We start from the raw sequence: 21,636 nt of genomic DNA on the forward strand, positions 1-21,636 counted from the left end.
TTTTAAACCAAATGATAGTTGAGGAGTTCAGAATTTCTTGAGACACATCCCCAGGCAGCCTGCACACTTAGGCTGTGCTTGCAAACTCCATAATGACTTTATCTCAAAGGATTATGCATAGAAGGAAGCAGAAAGGATCTATGATGTGTGACCTAATTGTTGGGGAGAGTGCAATAAAGGTCTCTGCATTTCTACCTTCTGATAACATCAGCACTAGCACTTAATCACTTGTAACATTGCCAAAGATGCATTCCCATGATAAGGAAAATTCATTATAGGTGTAAATGGATGAACATCCGTAGAAGCCAGAGAGTATTGTTCCAATGTGACTATGGAAGAGAGGTTACTTGCTGTCAGAGTTTGAAATTTCTTTCACAAGCTCACAGAGAAGTTCAGAGTCAGATTGGAAGATAACTGAAGTGTTTCTGGACTGATTTGCAAGATAGTAGCTGGGTTAACTCAAGTGAAAGCACATGGGACAGCTTCATGTTCACAGAGTTCTTGCTCCAGAAGCCTGTAGTACTCAAACCTTGAGTTTCTCTAGTAGGACATCGTTGGAATCTTCAAGAACAGATTGGAAGTGTGATTTCAGTTATTGCCATTTCATCTAAGGAAGGAAACAAGACCTAGAAGAAAGGAAAACATTGGTGTTTCAGAACACGCTCCCATACACATTTAAATGCAGTAGCTCACCACTTCTGGGATTTCTGTGCATTACCTAAAATGCTCCTGGATAGTGTACTGGGTGCATATACTAAAATGTTTTGTGGAACTAATGTGTAATTAATTAATCCAGGGATATTCAAGGAAAGTAATATGTAAACAGCCATATGATCACTGATCTGATTGTGATGCCTTGTGTGACTTGTGTTTTTCCTTTTTTTGCTTCAATTGGTCACAATCAAGGAAGTGCCTAACTTTTAAAGCATGAAAAGTGTAGATTACTAATTCTTTGAATCAGAGGCTTTGTCATGCTCAGATTAAACGCCATGTTACCCTTAGATTCTTCTTTTTAGTGTTTGAATATGTTGTGATTTAGATCCAGCCATCAGACAAGCCCTACAGACACTTGCACGACATCCCCAACCCCTACGGTGTGATAGGAAGGAAAAATGCCAAACCTCACAGGTTAAAATAAGGAGAGCTCAACAGAACAATGCAAAGAACAAAGGACCAACAGACATAACAATAATACTAATGAAGTAATATATAAAGCAAGTGATATAGACCCCAGCACCACTGCAAAAAAAACTCTTGTGCCTGTCTGGGCTAGCCCTCACATTATGTGGCAGGCATGACTGTCAGTAGGGTAACAAATACCCCACTGGTTGTTTCAGTTTGCTGTTCTGGTTGTGGTACCTCCCAAGTCCTTGTGAGAAAATTATCTGTGTCCCATTGGAACCCAGAACATTATACTTTTAACATCTTTGGGTTTTTTTGCCAGGGTACAGAACCAGATAACAAAGCAGAGTCCATGGGGACACTAAAGAGATTGCAGAAATTAGTCCGAACCAAAAGAACAAGTACACAAAGCTTGGAGGATGTCAAACATGTTATGCTCCCTCTCAGTAAGTAAAACATCATGTCATCACTCTTTCCAACATTTGGCAAATGACACTGTATTGAACACAGCCATAAACAATCCTGTCCTGGTTTGTCCTTCACCACCCATGATTTTCAAGTGCCAGCTGAGATGTTTCTGTGATACCACTTTCGTGCTGGCTTCCTCATAGTGTACAAACCTGTTTCCTGTCACGCTAGCTGGAGTTTTGTAACAGCCTATCTTGCAAGTGGGGCTTTTAGATAAATAGAATTGTATAACAGTGGGACTTCCGTGCTGAGGACAACTTGTTATGAGAGTAGTTCCTGGTTTTGTAACATGTTTCAGAGCTGAGAGGCAAAACTCACAAATGCAAAGATAGCCTTAAGTGTCACAAGACACCTGGGGCACAAGAAGGTCTGTAGTGTTGGAAGCAAGTTGACCTCTCATCATCCCTGATTGCCTAGGGTCATAAGACACAGGAATTCTAACCTGATGTTGAGCTCAGGTTATTTTCTTGAGTCTCCCATAGGCCAATGATCTGCACCAGCTCTTCACCTGAACTTGTTTTGCCACCTTCACAGTGCACGCATTTACTGTACAATGCATTTGTCCATAGGATTAATTTTAAACCAATCCTAGCAAAATGAGTTTAAACTCCAAGCAAATCATTGTCTGGCCTGAAATACATGAGGAGATTTGGGTTTCAGCAACTAGTTTGTAACCGCAATATCCATACTGGGAAGGGGCAGGGGAGGAATTATATGGAAAAGCTTTCAGAAATTTTCCAGTATTTAAACTGAACTCCTGCTCCCTGCAACTATGCACCAATATAACATTCAATTAGCAAATTTTCGTGTTCATTGCAGAACCAATACAATTTTCCAGGCTTTTGAGCAAACAAGACAAATTTACTAAAGTGAGAATAAATCTTGCTTTTGGCTCAGCTGTCTGACCCAGTAAAAGATCCTTTCCATCTCCTTAATTATCATTATTATTTGTTTTTCATTGAGTTCTTGGCTTTTTCTTTATATACAATGCAACAGACAGATTTGGGGGGGGGGGGGGGGGAAGAAGTGTGCTATTTTCTCTGTGAATTGCAACATAATAGAAGATTTTGCATTTTTCAAGATACATTAGAAGATGCTTCTCTTTCTGAGGAGGATGAGGAAGCACTGACTTCTTGCATGAAACTGACAAAACCTCAGGAAAAGAAGACCTGGAAAGATAATGCAAGAAGAAAAGAAGTGACTGAGACTAGGGCAGAGTTTGTTTCTGCGTCTCTGGGCCGCTCATACACTTCCAGACTTAGTAACTTAGGAACTATTTCAATCTATTCAGAAACCGAATTTCACCTGTGGAGTGACTGGAAACCATTCCCTGATAATCAGCTCTGTCCTTGTGACTTCTTGATTTCAAAAATAGAAGAATGGGAAAACTGTACTTGCTCATCTCATGAGCCACATCTTACATATTCTCTAACTGATATGGATCTACAGTACTCCTGGGTAAGTCAAGTGGTTTCTTTTGTGCTGATATGCGTAAGAAGTGGAAACTTTTTGCTCTGATTCAGCATTAAACAGGTGCTGTCTTCTTCCATGTGGTTATGAAATGCAATAAACCAAGTTTAGATTTCAGGTAAATGGATGGGAATGCTTTTTCAGGCTGGCAAACCCAAGAAAACTTTAGTTGCTGAGGTATACAAAATATAGACGCTGCAATGAAGGATTTCTCCCTCCCCTTACTGAGGATAGTGGGTATTCTGTCACTCTGTGTAGTGGTAAGCACATTGAAGATGACTGGTTGATTGAAATACATCAGAGAAGAAGGAAAGAGTGACCACTTTTACCTTTGTGCCCATTCCCTCTACAGTGCTTCAGCAACAGAGTTGGTTCTCACCCTAAAATCTAAACCACAGGAGGCACTATAGTTTAGTGACACAGGACATCTACCTGTTGAAACCTGCCAGCTGAGTGTGCAAATGAAGACCTGAGCAACCATAACCTTACATAAGAGAATCTCCTGAAGAAAACAGCATTTTCTTTAATGTGTGCTCATAAATCATTAGGGAAGGTACAGACACAACTGCATAGGTCAATATAGCAACCACATTTCTGATGCACAGAGGCAGTCATTCAATCCTTTTTAATGACACAGTAACTGACACAACAACAGGCAGTACCTGAAACATGGAATTTATCTAGCTGAATGTAGCCCAGAGGATTTTCCTGGGATTTGACATAGAAAACAGAGAGGCAAAAGCTTTGATTGATAGAACTGTAATTAGAAGAGAGAGAAAGCCAAGTATCCCTAAAACCAAGCTGACAAAGGTGCAGCAGACTGAACAAACTCAGCACTGAAAACTCACAGGGAGAGTCCTTGACAACAGAACTTTGGGACAAAGTGGTATCAGAAATAGGTCAGGAACTGTGAAAAAATATTATGCTGTGAGAGGTGAGTCCTCCTGTCTGCCAGTAAATAGGACCTTTCCTTACTAGAAACCAAATTGTGTGAGGGATGCCAGGCTCCATCACATGTCTGCTTCTAATGGAAGCAACTTTCAGCATCCCAAGCTCAGGCTTAAGTCCCAGGGTAAAATAGTAATAACAGACATTGTCATAGGTTGGATTTTAATGTGCTGCAGTTATGCAAAACCATCCTGCCTTCTTCCAGCTTCAAAATGAAAGTGCTGGCTGGAGTTAAATATTGCAGTGCTTGAAGATCAGACTGTAACATGAGAGGCTTCCTGTTCCCCTTGCTGCATTTGGGTTCTGGGGTTCGGGTGTTGGCGCTCATCCACTGAGGTGGCAGCAGGACAGGAAGGGGTGGGAGAGTAGCTCCCTGGCTTGAGTTTTCAGCTCGCTCGCTACTGCTTTCTGCTGTGCTTTTGCTGCAGAAAGGCTAAGGTAAATGTGCATTTGTATTGTGAGTATCTGATTTGCTGAGTAAACTCTTATCTCACTCTTTTTGTTTCAACCCAGAGCTTTTTCGTGGTTTGTTCCCTCACTTCTGTGTTGGGGGAGGCAGACAGGTTAGCCTGCTGGTTCGCTTTAGACCATTACAGCAGCTTGAAGCTCTGTTCTCTCCTTCTAGTGCTGGTTGTCTGGGAGAAGAGACTAACCCCTTCCTGGCTACAGCCTCCTTTCAGGTAGTTGTAGAGAGCAATAAGGCCTCCCCAGAGCCTCCTCTTCTCCAGACACTGGAGACAGCTAAAATCTCACCCAGCTTGTCCCCCTTCATGTATTGTGAAAAAAAAATTGGAAGTCTGTGTTTCTGTCCTTCAATCATATACAGAATTGAACATGCTGTATTACCATTTTATAGCCACAGTGCCACCCTTAGCAACTTTTTGCAAAGTTAACTTAGGCATAGGTCATTTTTCCTGCATTGTTCAGCTGTTTACAATATAATTAGCAGCTGGTCAAAATTTTGCTAGAGGCAACAGAAAGCATTTCATTTTCTTGGTGTGTCAAAATTGCCATGTGAAATTATTGTTACTGATATTCTTCCTAAGGAGATGCAAATGGTAAATAGTTCTTCCTTAGAAATATATTTCAGCAAATACTGAATACTTCAGCAGGAAAGAAAAAAATAAATATATCCCTGGATAAAGAAATTACTATGCTGCATATTTTTGTATTACCATAAAGTATACTGGGGCAGAAATGAGTGAGCCAGGCTGGTGTTTGGAATGTTACAAGTCAGCTGAAAATGAAGCAGAGGACAGAAGAAAAGATTGCCCAGACACCACTTTAATATCCATTTGACCTTAATGCCAAAGGTTATTGGGTTTTACACTTCTTTTTATTCCTCAAGCTTAGCCCCACAGAATGCAGCTCAGCTGTCTGTCTCAGACTTTTTTTCCTATTGCCTCTTTTTTTCTTTATTGTGGTTTCCAGAAGCTGCCCTACTGCTATTTGTGAGCTAAGTTCTTCACTTCCTTAAGAAAGTGTTTATGTAGCTCATTTGAGGCATAGAATATCTAGGCTCAGAAGCTTGCTGGACTTAGATACCCCTGAAACAGGCAGAGAATGAAGAACTGTCACAACTGGGGGGTCCTCTTCACAAAAGAGTTCTGAGACTGTCTTGAACTGCCTAAGACAGAGAGAAAAATCTAATGAGTTGTTTTCTTCTCTCCTTCAATGCTTGAACATGCTAGTTCACTGGCTGACTTACCCACTCTCCCAATAGCTGTGTAGTATGGAAGCCATGCCTGTAGGATGATACAAGCATCCTTTACAGGAAAGAGAGAGGAGGAAACATCTATTAGAGACAAGTCAGCAGAGAGGTACTGGAAGTGGGTTTCTTTTCTTGCAGTATCTTAGAAGTGTGGTTAAGTTTAGGATTTAGTCACTGATAACGTAAGAAAATGTATCTGTTGCCACCTGTGTTTGGTATTCAGTGAGAATGAAAAGGTAAGTCATTTCTGAAGAGAAGACCTGGAATTTTGGTGAGCAGAAAGAAAAATTCTAAGGGTGCTTTTCTCCCCCATGTTCAGATTAAGAGGATGACAGAAAGCTTCCAAAGATGGGTTTCTATCTGATTTGAATGCATTACCTTGTGATGGAAGGAAAAATAAGTTTGGGGAAATTGCAAGTGAGTTTATGCCAGTGCCCAAGTTCATTGTGTTTTATGGTCTTACTGTGGTTACCTTAGCCCTGCCATTCTGGTCATAGCTCTCTGACATTTCAGTGATCTTGTGTCTCTTTGCTTTCTTCCTGGTCTGACTTGTTTTCTTGCCAGACAATGCGTTTCTCAGCCTTTCCCTTTGACCCTCAGTAGATATGTCTATTTTGACACTCCTTTGTTCACTGCAGAAACACTCTTCTTAGGTCTGTTTTTAGACATTTCTTGTTCTAAATTTTCCTGACATATTCTGTTTAATAGGCTCTGGTTTCTGGTTCCTGGTTGTCCCCTACCAGCCCTGCTTGCTTGGTATGATTGCTCTTACCCTGTGCTTTGTACTGCCTCTGCTGCTTCACATCATCTTAGTTCTCACAAAGGCACTGTAGGGACTTGAGGTTTACACAGGTTATTGGATCTCTTGTGATACCAGTGACTATTCTTGTTCTCTAGGTTAGCTTAGTGGAGTGGGGAGGAAAAATATGGACAGTCAATAATGAAAGAACACAATGGAGAATGCTCTTTAGCAAAATATGCTGAAAGCCAAAAGCTTTATTTGACCATTTGTGTAGCCCAGAGAAGGGCTGCAGGAGGATTTCAACTTCATTGTAGCCAGCAATTTCTCCTGCATACTAGAATGCTGTGGATTTTAATGGACTTTCTGGCTGCTAGGTTTTCTTAAGCCATTTAACTGTTTTCTGCTTTTTTTTTTCTGCCTTCAGCTAATGTCTTTGCTAAAGACACCTGATCATGCCTTAGAAGACCTTTCTTAATTCCATTTTGAGTTCTTGTTTGGCACAAATATAGCACTAAAAAGAGTGCCTGGAAGTCGCCAAATAGCTTTTCTCAGGCACCAGTTTTCAACTGCTCCAGTCACTCCAGCTGCTTCTGTGGCAGTAATAACTGATCATTTAAAAGCTGTAGCTCTTACTGGTTCCTATTTCAGTGGCAAGGTAGGAAGCCAGATCCTCACTAAGCATGAATCTGTTTTCTAGTGGTGTTAGGAAGTCCTGCTTAGCTGTATGCAAGCTGATGCCCAAAGTCTTTGCCCAGGGAAGGGATGAAGAGCAGCTGAAAAGGTGGCAGTAAATAAAGCAGTCAAGACCATGGTGATGGGTGTTCAGGTGATGAAAACAGGATTTATTTTCAAAGATATGAAACTGTCCCCATCTGCTTCTCTTCCATCTTAACCTATCTTCATTTACAAGCCCACTGACAGATTTCCTGTTGCTTTATATAACATAATTTGACCTATTACACTTCTCCCCATGTCAGCCCAACAACTCAGCCCTGCACCCTGTGCACTCTCTTGCAGGGTAAAGAGATAAATAGAAACTACACACCAGGATGCACAACAGAATGCAGAGCCATTGAAGATACAGGAACCAACAGAAACAAAACAACAGACAAAAACTGCAGCTAAGTCTAGCACAGAGTTAAATTCAAAGGCACTCACTGTTTCTCAATTCAAACTGTGTCCTTGAACCTTGTGGAAGCTTATTTTGAAGTTGAGGGGCTGGGGATTGTGATATATTTCACAGAATCACAGAATGTTAGGGGTTGAAAGGGACCTCTGGGAATCATTCCAGTCTAACCCTACTGCTAAAATGGGTTTGCCTAAATCAGGTTGCACAAGAATGCATCCAGGAGGGTTTTGAAGATCCAGAAAAGGAGACTCCACAGCCTCTCTCAGCAATCTATTCCATTGCTCCATCACACTCAAAGTAAAGTTTTTCCTTCTTTAGGTAGAACTTCCTGTGTACTGGTTTGTGCTCATTGCCCCTTCTCCTTATCATTGGGCACCACTGAAAAGAGACTGTCCCCATCTCTTGACATCTGCCCCTTAGATACTTGTAAGCACTTATATTTTTGCATGTATTTTATAGTCAAATTCTGACAATTTTAAAGCCCAGAAAATGTCAAGATCCCTGACAGAAATGTCAATGTTTACTTTTCCTGGAAATATCAAGCAAACTATGGACTCACACACAAAAAAATACAAATACAAGTGACCTTAAAACCACTCATTTGTCTGATGCTTCAGTGTCTGGAGACTCTTTGTCTCCTGTCACAGGTAACTTTATTTAGGAAACTATTCCATCAGGAAGTTGGCAAATATTGTATGGATTGATTCAGTTAAAAACAAAAAGTAAGAGAAAGTCACCTCTCAAAGCTTGAGGCTTCACCTCTCAATCTATGCTTGGAAGAGAGCCTCACTCTAGCTGCACTATTGCATATCTGCAATATCTGCCACTGGCATTCCACAGCCTACAGTGACTTTTGCTGCTCCCTGCATAACAATGTGAAAAATTCAGACATCTAGTGTCATCATTTGTGGTGACTTTTTTAGAATAGAATAGAATAGAATAGAATAGAATAGAATAGAATAGAATAGAATAGAATAGAATAGAATAGAATTAACCAGGTTGGAAGAGACCTTTGAGATCAAGTCCAACCTATCATCCGACACCATCTAATCAACTAAACCATGGCACCAAGCGCCCCATCCAGTCTCTTCCTTAACACCTCCAGTGATGGTGACTCCACCACCTCCCTGGGCAGCCCATTCCAATGGCCAATCACTCTCTTTGTGAAGAACTTCTTCCTAACATCCAGCCTAAATTTCCCCTGGTGCAGCTTGAAACTGTCCTCTTGTTCTGGTGCTGCTTGCCTGGGAGAAGAGACCAGCCCACACCTAGCTACAACCTCCCTTCAGGTAGTTGCAGACAGCAATAAGGTCTCCCCTGAGCCTCCTCTTGTCCAGGCTAAGCAACCCCAGCTCCCTCAGCCTCTCCTCATAGGTTTTGTGCTCCAAACCCCTCCCCAGTTTTGTTGCCCTTCTCTGGACATGTTCCAGCAACTCAACAGACTTTGACTGTGCAGTCTCAGTGCAAGTTTTAAAAAATATGAAAAATCTGATGCCACTGCTCTTCATTGTTCTATTTTATATTTTTAATACTCTACTAGAATCTTTATAGCCCTGTAGGGAATTCCATTACATTTACCAGTAATCTTAGTGGCACTAAGAGCTACTAAAACGCTTTACTGTACCAAACTTTTCACTCGGAACACTGCTGGATTGTTCTGTGTGGTTGGATTGCTAGTACTTGTTAGCATGCATAAGGCAGAACAGTCATTAGGTTAATCTATTTGCAGTAACATTTATTTTAAAATGCCACAACATCTTTAAGATGGTTACAGATAACTGAAGAAGAGCATTTCAGTTCACCTCAGCAGATTTCATGGGTTTGCCTCTGACACAGCGTTGAGATGCGGTGGAGTTATAGCTAGAGAGAGAAATGAAAGGTTATTTTGGATTACTGTCATGAATGTAGTATGAAGGGCAATATAATTGTTGAAAGTGCAGGCAAAAAATGTGCATTTCATATTCTTTGTAAAAGGCATATGAATTCTTAATAGAAAAAAGGAATGCTACTTCGTGAAACATGACTGAGTCAAAAGATGATTAAACTAAGTGCAGTCGTTGATAACAAGCTGTCTGATGAAAGGATGACTTCTTCTTAGCATCTTTTAGAATTGTCAGAATGATGCATTTTTGCATACTGCAAGAAATAGATTGTACTGTCTGTCTGCTGTTTTATATACCTATACTGTGACAATGGCATCCTTCTGTGGATCTACTGTCAGTCTGATATTTTGTAATTGAGATTTTTCTTCTTGTCTTTATATATATATATATCATAGAATCATAGAATCAGTCAGGGTTGGGAGGGACCACAAGGATCATCTAGTTCCAACCCTCCTGCCATGGGCAGGGACACCTCACGCTAGATCAGGCTGGCCAGAGCCTCATCCAGCCTGGTCTTAAACACCTCCAGGGATGGGGCATCAACCACCTCCCTGGACAACCCATTCCAGGGTTTTACCACTCTCATGGTGAAGAACTTCTTCCTCACTTCTTCTTCATATATATATACACACCCCCACCTTTATACCCATACACCATGCAAAGCAAAAACAAAACAAAACAAAACAGTATATATTACTCTACTTGAGCAGTGCTCTTGCCAAATGCATTAGCTAATACAACCTGCATTTCCATTCTATGTTGTGCTAATGCATTAACTCCTGACACTGGGAGAAATGTGTTGAAGGAATTAGGTGCCTTGAGATATGCCTATTCAACTTTAAAAATACAACTTACCTCCTTAGACAAAGCAACCCAGTTTTAGTCCTGCACAGACTCACTTTTGAAACCTACACTTTGGCCTGATCTTGAACTGGAGACAAGCTTCCTGTCTGTAGTCAAAATGTTAATCTTCACTCTGCTCGCATTAGCTCAGTATACCTTTTATGTGTGCTCACCTTTATTCAGAACAAGCAAGCTTTGCTTCAGATTTCTTCTGTCTCCCTGATGAAGCCAAAATTAAAGTGCTACCCACATGACTAATTGAGTAAGGATTACGAAGATAAGGCTTCAGTAAGGAAGCCACAACCTAAGATGACTCAAGGATCCGTATTGACCTTAAGTTACAAGAATATGTAGGTGGTGGGTAGCAGGGCATACAACGATGCCTGATATTCCTTGTCTTCTTCCCTAGCTAATTCAAATGACTTTTTTTTCTTCAGGGAACACTAATTTTCTGGAATTCTTGAGTTGGCTTAGGAGATGATCATGTTTTCTTGCTTGTTTTATGAGTGTACATAGATTGAGCTAGTGATTCGTTCGTGCTAGTGAGTCGTTCGTCACTGGAATGTGCTGCCCAGGGAGGTGGTGGAGTCACCGTCCCTGGAGGTGTTCAAGAGGAGATTGGACGTGGCACTTGGTGCCATGGTCTAGTCATGAGGTTTGTTGAGACAGGTTGGACTTGATGATCCTTGGGGTCTCTTCCAACCTTAGTTATACTGTGATACTGTGATACTGTGATTCTCTTTGGTGAACCGTTTTGGTATGCTTTAGAGTGTAAAGCCTGTTTGTGAAATAAGCCTTCCATAAATCAGAAGAAATTTGTTCTGTTTTCATCTTCCTCACAGAGAAATGCAGGAAAAGTCACATGATATCAATGCTCAGCAAAGGCATAGATGGAAGAGTGAGGATTTTCAGTGACAGAAAGGCATTAAGGGCTGCAGCATTATTGTAATGAATGTGTTTCAAAGTCCAGTAAAAAAAACACTTCTTCTGCTGTGACATTTTCCAAAACCAATGTATGTGTTGAATTACTTCAAACTTGTTTCCAGAAACTGAACATTTCATTTCAATGCTGTGTTTTCATCTAGCTTTGAAAAAAAATAAATTGTGGGCAAAATTAACAGGAATGGAACTCCAAAAATAAGATAGGAAGTGAGACAACGGACACACGGTGGACACAGCTCTAATGTTGCCGTTTAAATACATTCAGATAATGAACAGATCATTCTGCCCCTGTACACTGCACTGGTTAGGCCACACCTTGAGTACTGTGTCCAGTTCTGGGCCCCTCAGTTTAGGAAAGATGTTGACTTGCTGGAACGTGTCCAGAGAAGGGCGACAAAGTTGGTGAGGGGTTTGGAACACAAGCCCTGTGAGGAGAGGCTGAGGGAGCTGGGGTTGCTTAGCCTGGAGAAGAGGAGGCTCAGGGGAGACTTTATTGATGTCTGCAACTACCTGAAGGGAGGTTGTAACCAGGTGTGGGTTGGTCTCTTCTCCCAGGCAACCAGCACCAGAACAAGAAGACACAGTCTCAAGCTGCACCAGGGGAGGTTTAGGCTGGATGTTAGGAAGAAACTCTTTATAGAGAGAGTGGTTGCCCATTGGAATAGGCTGCCTGGGGAGGTGGTGGAGTTGCCATCATTGGAAGTGTTTAGGAGGAGACTGGATGGGGTGCTTGGTGCCATGGTTGATTAGATGGTGTTGGATGATGGGTTGGATGCGATGATCTTGAAGGTCTCTTCCAACCTGGTCTATTCTATTCTATTCTATTCTATTCTATTCTATTCTATTCTATTCTATTCTATTCCATTCCATTCCATTCCATTCCATTCCATTCTACTGGAAGACCAAGACCAGGGTTTTTCAGAAAGAAACAGACAATGACTTTTATCTGACTGTTCTCATTTATTTTTAAAGGGATTTACCTATGGTAATGACATTTCTGGACTGACTTTCTAAAGACATTTAATTGATTGCAGGTCACCTTCCCTAATACATAAGAAAAGCAAATTGGAAACTTGAACACAGCATAATTCTTGCTGGAAGTGCTTACATTCCAATACACTTGAAGAAATATGGCTGAATATTTTTCATGAAAGGACCATATTAATTAGGTTAAATGACACAAAACTTCTTGCTTGCTTTTACTAACAACTTTGACAGCATACCGCAAGAAATGATGACAAACACTGAGTGGGAAGTGGAAAAATCAGGAGTTCAGATAGTTTAAGGTCATGAGACAGAAAATTTTGCAGCTATTTTAAGGGTTTCTATATTTAGTTCTGGACTGTGTAGGTGTTGTTATACCTAGATTTTCTTCCTCACAGTTCACCCTTAATTCCATGTAACTCCCCTACAACTTAATTGTTGTGGCAACACAGCAATATGTGTGGCCTCGGTTCTGACAGCAGGATGGTGTGTTAGCTGCCAGCTAGCTCCCAGTCCAGTTCTTGTTCTCAAATAAAGGCAGATGACAGCTCACGTCCTACAGCAAGATGTGTACAGGTCAGAAAGGCCAAAATTAGTTAATTCTGGTGGCCATTTTAAGATGGGCAGGACATTATTCAAAGCTCTTAGTGTGAAAGCCTTGATGCTGAACTCCCCAAACTTCACTTGCCTCTAGATTTGCTCAAATTTTCTGCACACCTAACCACAGAGTCAAACACTGAGCATTATGTGCAGTCGGTGATGGGCTGCAAAGTAAGCTTTAAGACAACTTCTTAGTGTTTCACTGAATTATAACAACAAAATTATTCCTTGTTCCAGTTCTTTGTGGCAGCATACATTCCTTAACTCTGTGAATCCTAATCTAGTGATTAAGGATGTAGATAATGCAGACTCAATTCCCTGCACTTCTATAGACCTCTTGTGTGATATTAGACAAATCATTTAACTTGTCTGCCTCGGGCTTCATTTGCAAAATGGGAATAGTATATTATTTTACACCTGATACAGTTGTTGCATGAGCAAGAATACACATACCAACTTGTGCACCAGAAGAGCAGGAATTCAGACTGTTTATTTGCAGGCTCTAATGCCTCCATTCAGATTCATCCTTTGCCCTGAGACATTCAACAGAGAAAATGTGGTAAATATTAAAGCTGCATCATTAAAACTGCACCATAAACCACGGAGGCATACAGGCGAGATTGAGTTATCACAGATAGCATTAATTCTGCCTTCCCTTGGCTTTAAAACCTTGTTATCTTAATCTAACGGGTTTATGTGTGTATGGTATCCGAGGGTGTCATTTTCTAGGGCTATTATCATTTAGGTTTACAGGGATGTTCAAACAGAAAACTGTTTCAAACTAGAGGACCATAATCTTAATATTTTTCTTCATGAGTTTCTACATGTATTTAAATAAATAAATAAATAACTATTTGCTGTAAACTAACATATATAGCTTCAGAGTTTTGCTGATCCTGGAGTGAGACTCCTCTCCAGTTTGCTGTCTGTATCTCAGTAGAACTTTTGCAGATTATGGAGCTGTTGGAGGGAAAACTTTTGCTGCCTTTTCATCAACCTCTGCTTTCTGTGGCAGCAGCAAGGCAAAGGAAACAGAAAGAACACAAGATAATATGTGTGAAACAAGTAAAAAGCTGAGAGTGGCATGCATCAAAAGATTATTTAGAGGTATGCAAGGTGAGTCAAAAGATCATACACTCTGTGGGCAAGTCAGTGAATACAGTGAAAAAAGATCAATATCAGTAGAGCAAATACAAAGGGAAAGTGCAGAGTTTGTGAAGAGACAGAGCATCCATTTCTCTTTCCACAGAGCACAGTTTCAGAGACAGCCTCTTCTTTCCATTGCCTTCTTTTCCCAAAGAGTTACTGACACTGACTCCCCATGTAAGTGCTTTTTGCCCACAGCCTGAAATAAAGTTTGCTATCTTAAATCCTTAATGAATTAAATTTACCTGACTGTGCTTCACTTCATCTTGTTGGTAGACTGAGAGCAAGTTCCCACCTCATCAGAGAGGCTCAGCTGACCTCAGGCAACTTACTTATTATGACCACAGCCCAAAGCATCCCAAGCCAGACAAGCAGGGCACGAACCATGAACAGAACAGGGTACAGCAATCATCTTGTCAGTTCTCATTAGTGAGGCACAAGGTGCTGAAGTCCAGCAGAAAAAGTGCTTCCTCTTCTTTATGGGGGAGCTCAGTGTGGCTGCAACTTGCCCAACCCCTGTCATTTTTGCCCTGGAGCTAGTGGCTGATGGATTGAGGTCACTATCTACCTCTGCCAGATAGACATGCAGAGCAGGAGCCAGACCTCTCTGCATTGAAGTTCAGGCCTGGAAGGGAGAATGAGAACAAATCAACTGCCCAAGTGTCATTCCCAGGATTATGATTTGCAGGTCTGCTGAATGAGCTAGCTTGACCCACATATGGCTCAATTTGGAAGGTATCTCCACTAATGTTGTCATCTGAATCAAGCATGGCAACAGATAGACCCATGGGTCTGGTACAGAATGTTCTAAGAAAATAAAATGTAAGCTTCAAACTGATCACCTGTTCTTGATGATGAATCGTTCTGGTATTTCTGCTGGCTATCAATCAGGTATCACATCAGTTAGATTAATAGAAAGTTTTAAAGCCAACTATGAATAAAGCTATCTCAAGTCTCAAAGTGCACCAGGGGAGGTTTGGGCTGGGTGTTAGGAAGAAGTTCTTCACAGAAAGAGTGATTTGCCATTGGAATGTCCTGCCCAGGGAGGTGGTGGAGTCAGCATCACTGGAGGTGTTTAGGAAGAGACTGGATGGGGTGCTTGGTGCCACGGTTTAGTTGATAAGATGGTGTTGGGTGATAGGTTGGACTGATGATCTCAAGGGTTTTTTCCAACCTGGTTAATTCTACTCTATTTTATTCTATCATGTCCCTCCTCTGTTCACTTCCAAGTTATGATTTTCACATACTAGAAACTACAGTCAAGGAGCAAGGAAGAATAGCTTTTTCCTCTAGAAGCGAAATGAAATCGAAGCCCTGCAAGTGGATAAACAGTGTGCCGCACTTTATTCCCTTTCATGTTAGCATTTGCACAGCAGTCCTAATGCCATGATAGCCACACAATTTGACACTCTGACATCAGTGACTGACTTCAGCAGGAGGTGTTTACTGGTAAAAGATGGTTCAAACTACAAAGAGTTTCCTGACCGCAAGCTGTGCATTAGAATTAATCAGAATTTACTTCTGTTGATCTCGATTCTAATCAGAGATAGGCTGGGAGGCATCACGTACATACCTTGAAAAAATCCCCTGCTGCACGGCCAAGAGCTTGTGCATTAAGCTGCTCTTCTAAATGCCAGATGAAGCCATGTCTTTTTTTGTGTGTATGAGATTAAAACAGAGAACCTACATTTATTTTTGCATCAGTTCCCTCTATCAAAAAATCTCATATCTGAGCTTTCTGAATGGACATGCAAGGTGACTGCTACTCTGTACCTGCAAATACATTTCATTTCAGGGAGGGGGAGTTTCAGCTGGATAACTATGGGACATATAAACCTGAAAATTACATAGGACAAAATTCTCTTGTAGCTGATTGGTAATCACAGTGTTCACTAATGGAATCCATTGAGATGTTCTAGTCATGAACATTGTGGTGTAGCTTTGTGGTGGGTTGAAAATTCCTCCCCAACATTAAATTTGCCAGACCAGCTCTACTGGAAGGAAACAAAGCAAAACTACAATCTACATGAAGTACAATGAATATGTACAAAATATACAGTATTTACAAATATTTACAGGTATTTACAATTTATAAGCAGCACAAGAACCCCCCTGGCCAAAGACCAGGGAAGCTGCAACAGCTTCTCTGCTCCCTGCCCCCTCCTTATCCCCCTGTACACAAAGAGACAAGAGAAAAGAGCAGAGAGAAGTTGTTGTTAATACCAGTCACAACAGAGCAGTCAAGGTCAGTAAAGCCAGGAGAAGCATCAGCCAGAGCTGAAGAAGCAAAAAGAGAGAGAAAGATTGGTTTTGTAGAACTAGTTTAAGTCTGTTATCTCCCCAATGGATTGTTTAGAGCTTATCATTATTTTCCTTTGTACACCCACTAGTGATTTATTTACATTTTATTACTTTCTGTTCAAGATCTGTGAAAATTTTAAAGTTACAGCCTAAAACTACCACAAGCTTTGAGCTATATTTTAACATTTACTCTGAGAAACAGCATGCTGTAAGCTTACATGCCTGAGCCCACAGCAGCATTGTTCTGCCAGTTGCTTTCTGTTATTCATCAGAGATAGCAAAAGTGTATTCTGCTTGCAATAAATTGTGCAGGAAAACCACCAGTGACACACATTTCTGTTGGAAATTATTACATGGATGCTGGATAAGCCTGGGGCTGTGTTTTACAGGACACCAACCTTGCTGACTAAGAATTTTTCCAACAAGAATAGATAGAAGATACAGGTACAACTTGGGGTCTTACTCTTCAAGGTAATAAGAAAGGAATTTGTTCCACAGGTGAAAGACAATCTCCTTGAGAATCCTTCTGTCACAATAGCATAGATTTTTATTAGTGTTGGTGCTAACCTGACATAGTGTAGCTATGACTGATCTGTTCATCTGCTGCTAATGCAAGAGAATGTGTTGGGATCAAAGTTTGAGACAAGTTCTTGGTACTTCATTTTCCCTTTAGGCCAGGTAGTGCTGGGAGCATGCCAAGGACGTGGTTGGAGGGCCTGGCAATGAGACACTTTTTCTTGTTCACAGAGCAGCAACCACTTTTGTACCAGACACATCTTTAAATTTAGTAGGAGCTCGGGTAGTGATGCTCTATAGGTTGTCCCTGCCATACTTCTTTGTGACTCCATTGACTTTAGTGGCAAAGGATTAACATAACAGAAGGAAAAATCACTTTCCCCCCCTTCCTTCATCCCCCCCCGCAGTGAGGGGAATAAAATGCAATAGTCTGAAAGGGGCCAAATTCAGAATTCCTGGGGTTTGGCATGGGTATTCCTGCAGCTCTGCACCATGACAGTTGCTTAAACAAACAGAGTCCACTCTGCTGTTGGTCCTGCACACTGTTCCAGTGGATGTATGGCATAAAAATTCTGCTGGCATGAACTATTTACCACAGATTAAATTTTTGAAGTTCACTTCAGATACTAGTTATATAGCTTTGCTGAATAGCCAGCTTCTGCAGGCTTCATAAGACTGGAGGTGTTCAAGAGGGGATTTGATGTGCCACTTGGTGCCATGGTTTAGTCATGAGGTCTGTGGTGACAGATTAGACTTGATGATCTTTGAGGTCTCTTCCAACCTTGGTGATTCTGTGGTTATGCTTTGTACAGGATAGGTGTCTCATTATAGTGTCAACCCTTTGCCAAATGAAGGGTGCAAGCTTCAAATATTCTTTAATCCTGTTTTGTGTCTCAATGACTCTCAGTTTCAGAAGCTTCTTCATTTTTTATTGCTGATGAAGTTCACATAGGAGCTTACTCAACAGGAATTTATGCACCTTGTTCCATGAAGCCCCTAAACATTTCAGACAAATTTAGAGAACTAACTTCTGGATGCTTCCAGTGTTGAATTTGCAGTGAGTGTGGGCATTTCAAAGAGGGGACCTTAAGCATCCAGCTCCATTCCCCAATATCCTAAGGGGAAATCACTTCCTCAATCTATGTAGTTAAAATAAAAAACAAAGGTTTAGTTTAAACAGTTATAATGACAGCCCAGCCTGCAACATCTGGCATCTTCAGGGGACACAGTCTTAAGCTGCACCAGGGGAAGTTTAAGCTGGAGGTGAGGAGAAAGTTCTTCACCAAGAGAGTCGTTCATCATTGGAATGTGCTGCCCAGGGAGGTGGTGGAGTCACCATCCCTGGAGGTGTTCAAGAGGAGATTGGATGTGGCACTTGGTGCCATGGTCTAGTCATGAGGTCTGTGGTGACAGGTTGGACTCAATGATCCTCAAGGTCTCTTCCAACCTTAGTGATACTGTGATACTATCTTTCATGGTTTGTTGGCAGGGCAGAGGGGGCTTAGCTTCATCTTTTCCTGTGTGTTTCTTTAAGTTTCCATAGAGTTTTTGCCATGATAGTCCATGAAGAGAGCTCTACCAAGGAGTACCAGTGACTATAATTACAACTGGCCCTTGCTCAGATTAGACCAGGAGAGGGAAATATCTAGCTACGCTCTGGCCCATAATTAATACATATGAGGAAATTGTGTTCTGCTCATGAACATTCCTTGAGGAAATAAAGATTGAATTTGTTAAGTAAATTATTCACCACAAATTATTCACTCAGTTCCACTTACTATTTTGAGATTTCTGCAACACCTATGGGAGTTAAATCATACAGGGAGAGACATTGCCCTAAAAACAGAGGGTGAAGGCACAATTCCTTTCTTGCACACCCACACACACACAAAGTCTTATTTTAATTAAAGGAAACAAATTAACACACTCTAGGATTGCTTAGCATTAGGGAAAGCATGGTACAGACCCAAGGAATCTCTGAGTCTCTGGTTAAACTTGGACTAGATTTATTCAATGGGCAATGAGAAACAGGTTGCTTAACATGAAAAAAAAAAACAGAAGAAAGTCAAATTTCATTTGTTTTTTTGATGGCCACTGAGGGGATACAGATCTGTTGCATCCCTTGGTATTGTGTGGGAGAGAAGCACATAAAGCATTTGAATATCCAGAACAATTCATCATGGTCCATTCATTAAAACTGGATGATGATAATAACAATCTAAAGGCATGTTGTCTTTTATAAATATAACGACAGTGGGAATCATTCTCATGAGATCATCTTAACTATTTTGAAGTGGGCAGCCCTTGTCCCCCATGGGACCTCACAGATACCAGAGTGACATTTCCTGGGTATTTCAGGATGGAGAAATCAATCCAAGCCCCATAAAAGTCACTTGAAAAACTTGTATTGATTTTAGTGGGGTTTGGATCAGGTTCAAAGATCGCCAAGGAAATGGAATAAGTTACCTGCAGTTATGACCAAGGGAAAGCTAGGTATGAGAATTTGTCTTGTTCTTTTACATGGATATTCATTCCCCTGTGAAAAATTAGATTCAAATACAGAATATGTAGGCCCTAAGATTATTATTAATTTGTAATTCAAAAAAAGGCTCATTTTTAAATGCATTGGTTAATTAAATGAAGCTAGCTTAATGTTGTGTATGTTTGATTTTCTTCACTTTGTTACTTTCTGAAACTATTGTGGGTCAACCTTCCAAGGGCAAGAACATAATCAGGTCAGCTTTCAAGCTGCTATAATTTTTCTGATATGTGGATGAGGAAAGGAAATAGATATGGGTGGGTACTATATCTCTTGAAATGGCCTCTTTCTTCCTGTTTAACAATAAATATTCTGCAGAAAGGAAGCTCATATATTACTCCTCAGATGAGTTCCCATTTTATTAATCATGAAGGTTTTAACGGTGGCCTGAGACAGGAAATCACAGGCTAATGTGCAGCAGAGTCTGATTTAATCCTCACATTTGGATTAGATTAAAAAGAAAAACCAATATACTGCAATGTGCATCTATGTAGATGAATAATCAGGTTTAATTGTTGTTATACATACAGCTTTTATAACAATATGTGGCCCTACTCGATTGCTAAGGCTGATTAAATATCCATGGTAAAATTTCCTTATGGCTAAAAACTTAAATGGGCTTTTCAGGACTTCTTATCACATATCTGAAAGAAACATACCTCTTAGAGTTCATCATTATTACTAATTAATCATTGATTGTTAATAATAACAGTTATTATGAACTCTGAGATGTAATTATTAATAATAGCAATTAAAAAATCCATCTCTGTTCTAGACTAATGTAGTTCTGATAGGAGCACAAGCCCTATGAGGAGAGGCTGAGGGAGCTGGGGTTGCTTAGCCTGCAGAAGAGGAGGCTCAGGGGAGACCTTATTGCTCTCTACAACTACCTGAAGGGAGGTTGTAGTCAGGTGGGGGTTGGTCTCCTGGACAGCCAGCATCAGAACAAGAGGACACAGTCTCAAGCTGCACCAGGGGAGGTTTAGGCTGGGTGTTAGGAAGTAGTTCTTCACAGAAAGAGTGATTGCCCATTGGAATGTGCTGCCCAGGGAGGTGGTGGAGTCACCATCACTGGAGGTATTTAGGAAGAAACTGGATGTAGCACTTGATGCCATGATTTAGTTGATTAGATGGTGTTGAACTCAATGGTTGGACTCAATGATCTCAAAAGTCTTTTCCAACCTGGTCAATTCTGTTCTATTTTATTCTATACTAAAATGTGGCGTGAAACATCTTGGTTAATGGATTGAGGTTCAACACGTACTCTGCTGCAATCCAACAAACTGGAGAATGGTCTTGCATTGTATTTGGCAGAATTTCAGCACCTGAACCCTTCTTCCTTCTCCTCAACAAGCCAGATTTTAGAAAGTCTGGAAAGGAAAGCCTTGTTATACCATTAGCATACAACGATTATTCTTTCATCACGCAGCCTTAGTTCATTCAGTTGCCCATCCATGACAATCCAAGGAGGACTCCAAAACATTTCTTAAATATATAAACAGAAGTCCAAATCATAGAATCATAGAATCAACATGGTTGGAAAAGACCTCAAAGATCATCAAGTCCAACCTGTCACCCAACACCTCATGACTACTAGACCATGGCACCAAGTGCTACATCCAGTCCCCTGTTGAACACCTCCAGGGACAGTGACTCCACCACCTCCCTGGCCAGTCCATTCCAATGGCTAGCAACTCTCTCTGTGAAGAACTTTCTCCTCACCTCCAGCCTAAACTTCTCCTGGCACAGCTTGGGACAGTGTCCTCTTGTTCTGGTCCTGGTTGCCTGGGAGAAGAGACCAACCCCCACCTGGCTACAACCTCCCTTCAGGTAGTTATAGAGAGCAATAAGGTCCCCCCTGAGCTTCCTCTTCTCCAGGCTAAAGAATCCCAGCTCCCTCAGCCTCTCCTCATAAGGTTGTGCTTGAGACCTCTCCCCAGCCACGTTGCCCTTCTCTGGACACATTCAGGTGTCTCAATATTCTTCTTACATTGAGGGACCCAGAAGTGGACACAGTACTCAAGGTGTGGCCTAACCAGTACTGAGTACAAGGGCAGAATGACCTCCCTGTTCCTGTTCTTGTCCAGACAGTGACCTTTGCTCTCACTGCTTTTACTGCATTACTGTAGAGTTTAGTGAGAAAGGGAAGTATTAGGGACCAACTATACCATGTAACAGAACAGTGAGAGTCTGCCAGGTCCTCTGGACAGCAGCAGACCTTCACATTCGAGTCCCAGCAGAAGTTAGAATGAAGGGTATAGTTACTACTACAAGGTTGAGTGGGGAAAAATG

At 41.1% G+C, this 21,636-nt stretch overlaps 1 protein-coding gene across 1 annotated transcript in view; it reads left to right on the forward strand.

Moving 5' to 3' along the window:
* SAMSN1 (SAM domain, SH3 domain and nuclear localization signals 1) overlaps window positions 1–21,636 on the forward strand; it is a 66,152-nt gene that overhangs the window by 5,264 nt on the left and 39,252 nt on the right. The window contains exons 3-4 of the mRNA XM_054165886.1: window positions 1,445–1,568; window positions 2,672–3,048. Coding sequence (XP_054021861.1) covers window positions 1,445–1,568; window positions 2,672–3,048 — 501 coding nt within the window. The remainder of the gene's footprint in view (window positions 1–1,444; window positions 1,569–2,671; window positions 3,049–21,636) is intronic.

The sequence above is a fragment of the Dryobates pubescens genome, chromosome 12, assembly GCF_014839835.1.
Source record: "Dryobates pubescens isolate bDryPub1 chromosome 12, bDryPub1.pri, whole genome shotgun sequence".
NCBI lineage: Eukaryota > Metazoa > Chordata > Aves > Piciformes > Picidae > Dryobates > Dryobates pubescens.